Genomic DNA, 10,672 nt, shown 5'->3' with positions numbered 1-10,672 from the left:
CAAAATAAAACAATTACGTAATTAAATTGTTAACTGATTACAGTTCCACATATTACTATGCATGCTACAATTTGTGTGAAAAAAAATTGAGACGGAAAGAAAGATACGTCTCTAAAATCATACACAGTCCGTTTTTATTCAACTTTTTCTTAAGCTTTCAAAATTAAAAACAAAACTATGTAAATTGAATTCAATATTTTCAGCCGTATGTTTCCTCTTATCAAAACAAAACTGTCAAATATGACATCTAATTCAAATGAAATTACGTTGTTATATATATACAGGAAACCTTTAAGGGAAGGGATTCTCATTTTTTTATAAAAATAGGGATTAGTTGTAAGGTCCACATCACGTCAAACTTTAACGATTCCAACCGTCTATTTTCAAGTTGCACCTCATAGATCATCCTTGCAAAATATTAATCAAATCAGAAATGTTTAAGACATCTAATTGAGTTTAAAGAAATTAATGAATACTTTTTATATAAGAAACAATGAAATTTTATCTTGATAATTAAATAGGCAAATGAGACTTACAAAATAGACGGTTCAGATAGTTAAAGTTCGATGTGATGTGGGCCCCACACCTAATCCTCCTTTTAAAAAAAAATGAAAATCCCTTTGCATAAAGGGCGTGTATATATATATATATAGGGGTGTGCTATCCACACACTCCTTTTTACTTCTCCCACACTTTTTTAGTTTTCAGACATCGGATCGGATGAATTAAAGAAGATCAACGGACAGAAATTAATAAGGGGTGTGTGAGAAGTAAAAAGGGGTGTGTGCACCCCTATATATATATTTGACAAATATTTTTACACTCTTTTTAAGCCCTTAGATCACATGACATTCAAGGGCTCTTATTTATTCATCAAATGACATGAATGCTTATGTGGATTTTAACTAACATTAAAGAAGAAAAAAAACTGAAAAGCCATAAAATCTAACTTTTATATTTTATATTTTTTAGATTTTTTGTTTTTTGTTTTGTTTTATTTTATCCTTAATATTAGTTAAAATCCACGTAAGCATCCATGTCATTTAATGAATAAATAAGAACCATTGGATGTTATGTAATCAAAAGGCTTAAAAAGAATGTAAAAGTATTTGTAAAAATATTTGTCCCTTAATCTTATCTCATATATATATATATATATATATATATATATCATAATAGTATTTCCCTTACTGTTTCGAAAGTACCTTTTTTTATTTATGAGAAATATTAAGAAGACTCTCTTGAGATTATTTTTGAATTTTTTGCTGCTTAATATTTCTGACACAATATTTACAATATTGACACGAGAATTGACGTTAAACTGTAAGGTATAGAGAATTAATAAAAAATCTCCTTCGCATTTCTCTTCTATTAAATTGAGGCTTTTTAGCCAAAATGGTCCCTAAAATTTTCATAACACATAACTTTGGTCTCTGAGATTCAATAGAAGTGGTCCATGAGATTGTCCAACATCCATTATTTTGGTCATTCCATTAAAAAACTCATTTAAGTGATCCCTGAGTTTTTTAATGAAATGATCAAAATGATGGATGATGAACAATTTCATGGACTAAAGTTATGTGTTATGCAAATCTCAGGGATCAAAATTATGTGTTATGCAAATCTCCGGGACCAAAGTTATGTATTGTATCCTTAACTTAACGGAGTTTTTTAACGGAAGAACTAAAATAATGGATGGTGAACAATCTCATGGATCACTTCTATTGATTTTAAATCTCAAAAATCAAAATTATGTGTTATGCAAATCTCATGAATCATTTTAACTAAAAAACTTTGAATATTCCTTTAAGCAAACAAATTGCATTAGTGAATGACATAGCAGGAAGATGTTATTTGCTTACCTCACATAGATCTGTCTGTACTCCATAGTGAGAAGGTGGTGGATCTCCATCACACGCGTCAGCAACAGTTGGTGCATGCCGACCTGACAACTAGAACAACCAAACCCAACTCATTTTTTGCGGCCGAACATCCAAACTCAACTCACGGAACGGAGAGACACGTACAGTATACATCTATATAACTAATGGTTTCTTTGCATTGCTACATCTTTACGGAGAAAGGCAAATGGTTAGGATAGACGAGAAAGACACACCTATTACGTTATGTGATGAGAGAGATATGTGAGACAGATGTACTTTATAGTTAAAGGGCATATGCTTATGATAGCTTAAATATAAAGATATATTACATAATAAGAGAGAAAATAAACTATACTTCAACTAAATAAAAAAATAATTTGTTTTCGTCAATTTAATTTATGCAAAACACGTGAAGAGAGATACAAGAAAAAGTTACACTCAAATGTACAACACACAATAAATTCTGTATGGATTTTTGTAGTGTTGAACACGAGAGGCATGTTCTTAAACTATCACATGTACTATAAGGGCTGCAGAAAGTAAGCTCACATGAGAAGGCAAGACTGATGCGAATTATTTGTTGCAACACGATAAAGATTAAAGAGCTGATGACTTAAATCATGTTTAACAAGCTAAACAATTGCTCAGCGGAGCCTTATAATTATACAAGTAATAATCTGACTTTGACTTCTATAATTTTATGTAGATTTAAAAAAAAAAATTCTAAACTTTTCACGTATCAAAGCACGGATAATATTAGGGAGATCAAATTTTAAAATTAAATTTACAAACCAAATAATGTGTCACAAATAAAAAATAAGCACGTTAATCAAGACTTAAATAATAATTCAATCATCAATATTCACATTATTTGGTTTACAAAATTTAACTTAGAAATTTGATCTCTCTGTCAATTACCCTTCAAGGCATATATATATGCATATATATATATATATATATATATATATATATATATATATAGTTCTTAAACTAATGTGACAATTTTGGGTAAGAAAACATTTTCTATATAATAGTGCTTCCTCATATTCTATAAAAATGGATAGGGATCCAAAGCCCCGTTCACTAAACCTGCAAGTTTCCTTAGTTTTGCAACTTTTCTCTTCAGTCGTAAGCAAAATGGCTTCCACAACAAAGCTACTGCTCACAGACCTCATGTCTGGTATGAGCCATGTCCCTTCAAACTACATCAGACCCTTCTCCGACCGTCCAAATCTCACTGATGTTCAGACATCAGATGCCTCCTCCATTCCTCTCATTGATCTCAAGGACCTCCATAGCCCCAAGCACTCTGATATTATCCAACAGATTGGTCTAGCATGCCAAACTGATGGTTTCTTCCAGGTAATAATTAGCACACATGCGCACACACACATATGTATATACTTCGGACAACTTTATACTTAATTACATGTTTAGTCTGAGTATGTATATGAGTGCTATTAGCCTTATTATATAAAGGAAAAATTAGTTTCCAGTCCCTAGTATCTAATGTCCATTAACTAAGACCTTATCAGTTTTTAGATTTTGATCAAAGTTCCTATCATTAATATATTAATGAATTACATGTAAGTTACATAATTTTTATAAAAAAAAAAGTAATTGATTTAGAGTTTTAATACTCACACCCTTATTAAACTCCTAATTAATTTTCAATTCAAACATTTCCCAAATAAAAATAAATAAAATTAGAATAAGTTTGTACCCATTAAATTTTTATAAAAAAAATTTCAATTTTTTAAGCTTATATGTATCCATTCTTAAATATACCAATATGTTAAAAATGTACCTTTTTTTTTTTTATATAAAATTTCATTCAATCTTTTCTCTAATCCATTTTTAAACTTATATGGATACATTCTATTTTCGTTAATTTGAGAATGTATCCATGTCAAGTTTAATAGAAGAAATTTAATAATGTTATTAAGGCTTTTTTTTTTGTGCTTTTGAAAAATGTACCTATGCTTTGGTACAATAATTTTTTGGTTAGTTTTGATGAACGTACCCATGTATATATATATATACACACACACATGTATACATACACACACACACACACACAAAATATATTGGAGAGTATAATTCATCTTTAATATTTTTAATCCCATAAAATATGGGTTTCATTTAAAATCTCATTAATATAAATAACTACAAATTATATTTTTAATTTAAAAATATAATAACCTACATAAAAATATATTATTACTGTAACATCCCACATCGCCAAGGGGAGTGATCCTTAAATGTATATTCTCATCCCTACCTAGCACGAGGCCTTTTGGGAGCTCATTGGCTTCGGGTTCCATAGGAACTCCTAAGTTAACCGAGAAGGAGGCTAGAACACTCCCAGGATGGGTGATCCACTGAGAAGTTGCTCGTGAGTTCCCAAAAATAAAACCGTGAGGGAATGGTAAGCCCAAAGCGGACAATATCGTGCTACGGTGGTGGAGCGGGCCCAGGAAGTGGTCCACCCCAGGCCGGGATGTGACAATTACATTAATGTGAGGGACTTCAATCAAAAGTTAAAAACCACCAAGGTTTCAATCAAAGAACATTGGTAGTTAAGGACCGCATTCAAAGTGTCCCTTATATAAAATAACTAAATTATGCACCAACCTTTTTATTACCAGGTGAAAAATCATGGAGTTCCAGAGACAATGATAAAAAACATGTTGAGTATAGCAAGAGAGTTTTTCAAATTTCCAGAAAGTGAGAGGTTGAAGATGTACTCAGATGACCCTTTTAAGACCACCAGGCTCTCCACCAGTTTCAATGTCAGGACTGAAAAATTGTCCAACTGGAGGGACTTCCTTAGATTGCATTGCTTCCCACTTCAAGACTATGTCCAAGAATGGCCTAACAATCCCCCGTTGTTCAGGTAAATAGGGGGTGCCTCTTTCTCATCGTCTTCTGTTAGTACTCAAATATTCAAACCGACTAACGTTCTCTTACCAGACTTATATTTGTCAGAATCTAAACAGATATACATAGTCTAACAAGAGCATATTATCCAAATTAAATTCATTAACTTAGTTAAATAGGGGTGCGGCGCTCCTTTGTTTGCGAAACAAATGCTCATGTCAAAATTGAATATGAACTAGAGATTTTGACAAAAAACCAACTAATGATCTAAATTTACAGTGTGACAAGAAAACATTGCTCTGCAAGAGTTATTTTATTAATAAATTAAGTCATACAATTGAATGAGCTGGCACTTTGTTTGTTCACAGGGAGCAAGTGGGTGAGTACTGCACAAGTGTGAGAGGATTAGTGCTGAGATTGCTTGAGGCCATATCAGAGAGCTTGGGCTTGGAAAAGAACTATATTGTTAAGGCATTGGGAAAGCAAGGACAGCATATGGCTTTGAATTACTATCCACCATGTCCACAGCCAGAGCTGACTTATGGATTGCCTGGACATACTGACGCTAACCTAATTACCATCCTTCTCCAAGATGAGGTGCCTGGGTTGCAGGTCCTTAGAAATGGCAAGTGGGTTGCTGTCAACCCCATTCCCAACACTTTCATTGTCAATATTGGTGATATGATGCAGGTATACATTATATCCGTCTAAATATCGAAAATTTTACTATGTTTCAGTGTATCCTATTAAGCGAGATTTTTGGCCATTAAATTTTAGTTATTGGATTCACAATGAAGTATCTAATGGCTAAAAGACCATCTATGATCTAGTGCATAGAATTTCTAAAAGCATGTCAAAAAGTCTCCCAAAATATTTTTCATTAGCTAATTTATCTCTGTCACGGTGTGCGTGAAATCTTAATTTTTTTTTATCTTTGTTCTCACGTAATTTGTTACATGAGGAGAGAAATAATAGATGATTGCATCACGCTCTGGGATGGTTAAACTCATTTATCCCTAGCAAGGGAAACTTTTCCAAGTAGTGGGACAAAATTTTTGTGACATGTACATGAGTAAACTGTTAATTGAAGTTTAACTTTTTTTACCATTTTAATTGGTATTAGGTAATTAGCAACAGTAGGTACAAGAGTGTGCTGCATAGGGCTGTGGTAAATTGTAATTCGGAGAGGATATCGATCCCAACTTTCTACTGTCCAGCACCAGATGCAATGATTGGGCCTGCCAGGGAGCTCATCAACCATGACCATCCAGCCATGTTCAGAAACTTCACATATGCTGAATACTTCGAAAAATTCTGGAATAGAGGACTTGCAACTGAGTGTTGCTTAGACTTGTTCAAACCCACATGAACATGTTACGTCTTTTTTTAAAGACAAAAAATTACCTTAAAAAATGGTTTATTTATGTGGAATAGATATTGAAATGATTTCGACCCTTGATTTTTCTTAGGTTTATTAATATATATGCGAATTCAAATTACAATTTATTAAATATGACTGATATTGATATTATTGATGTTGATTCGAATTTGCTACAACTATTAGTTTTATTTGAGAATATGGCTCAAGGCCATGACTGAAGAGCTCCTTACTCGGTTCAATCACAAATTGCCATGTGCAATGTTTTTAGTTAACATCCAAGTATTCAAACTCAATAAATAGTTATTTAACTCATTAAGGGTATTTTTGTTTGGCCTCATTAGGTGGGATTAGACTGGACTAGACTCCTTAGTAGTGTAGTCCCATGTTTGGTCTATGTTGGGATTGAGTTAAATGAGACTAGGGGGGATTCACGTGAACTATCGGCCTCACTAGAAGTTCTTGGCAAGACCCGAGTATTTATCAATTATAACCAAAATTTACCATCTAAATTGACAAATGTCAATTTTAACAAATTCTTTCAAATATAGCCAAAAATCTGATTGAATTGACCTAAATACCCATAAAATTAAAACTCGTGTTATTGGGATGCTCCCTCACCATCTCTTCTTCATCTTCTTCTTCTATCCAATAAACCAAGTCTTCAAGCCAAGCCCTATTTCGACAACTTTAAACATACACACCAAAACCTAATTCGGTTTCTTCCTAATTTGTAGGTAGCCTGATGGGAACTTCCATCCTTTTGGGTTAAACAATTTTACAAAATAATAATACTTTATTATACTGTAGATCCTAAGGCCAAACAACCACTATGATTCCCTCACCAAAAATTGAAATTCAATGACAAAATAGCAATAAAAGAAAAGAAATTAGAACATAAAACTAAGGAAACAAGCTGAAATATACCAATCAAATTGAAAAGACGAATTTTAACTCAAAAAAAAAAAAAGATGTGGTATACCTTAAAAGTTAAAACCTAATTGCAAGAAACTGACGCCAATATATTCGAACTCATAACTGTATGTAATGCAAAACGACAAAGAGATAGAGGAATGATAGAAGAGCAATGCTCAATTCTTCATTACCATAAAATTATAATTCCAAATTGTCTCTTTTAGCATATCAAACTCCTTCCCTAATATACTAGTGTGCCAAAACATCTTCATCAATGCAAATACAACTCCCTAAGCCACCGAAACATATTAAATGACAATTGTTCCACCTAGCCACTTAATTTACAACACAACTTACAATGTGTTGATGCACAAAATCAGTGAGAACTTTGGTACAACAGAAAGTGTCAAGTTTGTGACCTTCGCTAAATTGCTCCAATCACTAGTGTGGATAAGTATATAAATGGATAGAGATAGGGAAGCAAACACAAGATGTACGTGGTTCACTGAAATTGGCTACGTCCACGGAGTAGAGGAGTTCTCATTAATTGTGAAGGGTTTACACAAGTACATAGGTTTAAGATCTCCTTTAGTGAGTACTAGTGAATGATTTAGTACAAATGACATTAGGAAATATTGTGAGAGAATGATCTCTATTTATAGAAGAGAGTTTCTAGTTTCATTCTGACATTAACACGTGTCGTGTTATGATTGGCTTCTGATGTTGACACGTGTCGTGCTATGATTGGCTTCTGATGTCGACACGTGTCGCGCTGTGATTGGCCTCTTGGTTGGAGGGAAACTCTTCTGGGTCCTTGACGGTATAACGTTGACTGGTGCTCAGTAGTTTCGGGATTGGTCAAGTATGGTACAAATAGTGCTCCCGTAAGTTCCCGAGTAAGGGAAACTCTTCGGTTGAGGACTTGCAAGATCCAAGCCATTAAGTAATCACGAAACTTCTAAGTACCGAAGTGTGGTATCATTTTCACTTGCCTTATCTGTCTCATATGTAAATGTGGCATCTTTTCTGGAAGTACTTTTCCTCCATCCAAGGGTGGTATCTTTAACCGATGAAGATGCACAAAGTAATGTTTCAATTTCACTTGAAGCTTACTTGTAGTCTTGGGCTTGGTCAAATGCGATATAAACCCTATAGTAGGAGTCCCCCAAGTCATCGAGCTAGGAGATTTGCCGAATGAGTAATGGACAAGGTAAGCAATCAGACTTCCAAGCAAGCAACCTGGATCGGAGGTTTGACTTCAGCTTTCAGTTGATTATTCTCCTTCTCATTGTGTCGTAAACAACAACAAAGATAAGGAGAAGCAAATGGAGAAGAGATGATATGAGATACTTTTGCTTTTGAAGAAGTAACTTTCCACAGACTTATTCTTGAACTGAGCTGGAGGGTTTTCTGGTTTCCTTTAGAGTATAAGGCTAACTCAAGAATTTGAGGGTCAAAACAAGTCCATCAAATCTAGAGTACATTCGACCCTGATGATATGGGATACTTTTGCTGTTGACAAAGTAATGGATGTATCGGCACGTGTCTTGTCTCCACATGCTTCTTTGTATCCTTCTTACTTGTCTTATCTGTTCCTCAGGCAGATATGGTATTTTCTCTGGAAGCATAAGATGTTGAAGATGAGTACTCGAGAGCAATGCCAGGTAAGTAATCAGGCAAGGGGTTCCAAGCAATCAATTCCTGACTGGAAGCTTGAATCTAAGTGCTGACTGATTGCTCTCTTTCTCCTTGTCTTCCAGGTAAGAACAAGGCCAAAGGAAAAGACAGGGAAAAATCATGATATGGGATACTCTTGCTTTTAACCTTGATGTATGAGATACTCTTGCTTTGGTGTGGCTTGTTTGCAGAGGTATTATTGGAAGGAAAAGAAGCTGAGTATTTCGAGAGATTCTGCTGAGAGTGCCCTCTCGGATGTGAAGAAAAGTTGAGCATTTTTTTATATTTGCAGGTTTTCCTGGCTGTGGGGGATGAAGGTCGACATATATAGGAGTCTCCCTAACAACAAGTAGTAGTGTTATTCCTTTACCCTTCTTGGTCATAGCAATGTAGTAAGAGCTACAAGCTTCACGTGTTTTAACTTTGTCAGAGCACTTTGAAAAAGTGGTATGTGGTATCTGGAAAGTTGATGTTGCGTGTGAAGATTACAGAAAAGCTTTATGCAAGGAAATCTGGCTCTCGAAGTTCGGAGAGCGGTGCCTCTTCGATTTTCGAACAAGCAATCTTGTCGGGGATCTGGCTCTCGAGATTCAGAGAACGGTGCCTCTTCAATTTTTGAGAAAGCAATCTTGTTGGGAGTCTGACTCTTGAGATTCAGAGAGCAGTGTCTCTTCAATTTTTGAGAAAGTAATCCTGTTGGGAGTGTTTTCTCGAATGTTAGTAAAGGTTGGGCATTTTTGCTAGTCTGCCTTGCCACGGAGCACAGAGGTTGACACATATAGGGATTTTCTAGTTATCAAGCAGTGATGTTGTTCCTTTACCCTTGTGGGTAATAGTAGGGTAGTTGGACCTTCAAAATTTATGTGTTTAAACTTTGTCAGAGATCTTTGGCAAAGTTATCTGTGGTACCCGAGGAGCTGATGTTGCGTGTGGAAAGTGGTGCTTCTTCGGAATCCAGAGAGTGTTGCCTTTTCGATTTTTGAACCAACGACCTTGTTGCCCTTTCTTTTATAAGGGAACCAATTGTGTGCAAGAAGTACATTTAAAGAGTTATTGCTTGTAGGAATTTTCCCTTTACTTCAGAGATTTATTGCACCTCATTTCTCCTTCATCATTTCTGAGAATGTCTGGCCCATCCGACCGTCGTTTTGACTTGAACTTTGGTGAAGAGGCAGACATGCCTTCTCAAGACAACATATGACGCCAATCCTTCTTATCCCCTACTGGTCCTCTTACCATTAGGGACTCTGTGATGAAGAATGATATGACCGCTGGGGTGGTGGCCAAGAACTTTCTCACTCCCAAAGATAACAGACTACTTTCCAAACGGTCTGATAAGTTGGCTGTTAAGGATTCTCTGGCTCTCAATGTTCAATGTGCAGGTTCTGTGTCGAATATGGCCCAAAGCCTATTTGCTCGAACCCGCCAAGTTGAATCATTGGCGACTAAAGTGATAAGTCTCAAACAGGAGATTAGAGGGCTCAAGCATGAGAATAAACAATTGCACATGCTCACACATGACTATGCTACAAACATGAAGAGGAAGCTCGACCAATTGCAGGAATCTGATGGTCAGATTTTACTTGATTATCAGAGGTTTGTGGGTTTGTTCCAAAGACAATTATTGCCTTCGTCTTCTAGGGCTGTATCGCGTAATGAAGCTCTAAATGATCAACCTTCAGTGCTTCATTCTTCTAGGGTTCTGCCTAGTACTGAGGCTCCGAATAATCACCCTCTGGTGCCTCTTCTTTCTGGGGCTCTGCAGACTGCTGAGACTTCTCCTGAGCAACCTTTGTGAATGCTCCCTCTTGTTTGTTTATTTTGATTCATGTATATGTACATATTTGTAACTTATCGGAGATATCAATAAACAAGCTTTGCTTTATTTCAACGTATTGTGTTAAATACACCAAGGCCTTCTTCACTAAATTCTTTGAAT

General features: G+C 35.2%; 1 protein-coding gene across 1 annotated transcript; it reads left to right on the top strand.

Annotated features, from left to right (window-relative positions):
• Positions 1 to 2,861: 2,861 nt before the first annotated feature.
• Positions 2,862 to 6,294, top strand: LOC103438692 (protein DMR6-LIKE OXYGENASE 2-like). The gene is made up of 4 exons (XM_008377243.4): positions 2,862 to 3,245; positions 4,532 to 4,779; positions 5,132 to 5,453; positions 5,887 to 6,294. Exons 1-4 carry the CDS (start codon positions 2,940 to 2,942, stop codon positions 6,130 to 6,132), a joined length of 1,122 nt encoding a protein of 373 aa, XP_008375465.3. The 5' UTR covers positions 2,862 to 2,939; the 3' UTR covers positions 6,133 to 6,294.
• The last annotated feature ends 4,378 nt before the right edge of the window (positions 6,295 to 10,672 follow it).

The sequence above is a fragment of the Malus domestica genome, chromosome 06, assembly GCF_042453785.1.
Source record: "Malus domestica chromosome 06, GDT2T_hap1".
In the NCBI taxonomy this organism is placed as follows: domain Eukaryota; kingdom Viridiplantae; phylum Streptophyta; class Magnoliopsida; order Rosales; family Rosaceae; genus Malus; species Malus domestica.
This window is presented reverse-complemented; position numbering and strand designations above follow the sequence as displayed.

Excerpts from the sequence above, each read along its gene's own strand:
- LOC103438692 (XM_008377243.4), top strand. The coding sequence starts at position 2,940 with ATGGATAGGGATCCAAAGCCCCGTTCACTAAACCTGCAAGTTTCCTTA. Across the intron at positions 3,246-4,531 it reads AAACTGATGGTTTCTTCCAG|GTGAAAAATCATGGAGTTCC; the intron begins GTAATAATTAGC and ends TTTTATTACCAG. Across the intron at positions 4,780-5,131 it reads AACAATCCCCCGTTGTTCAG|GGAGCAAGTGGGTGAGTACT; the intron begins GTAAATAGGGGG and ends GTTTGTTCACAG.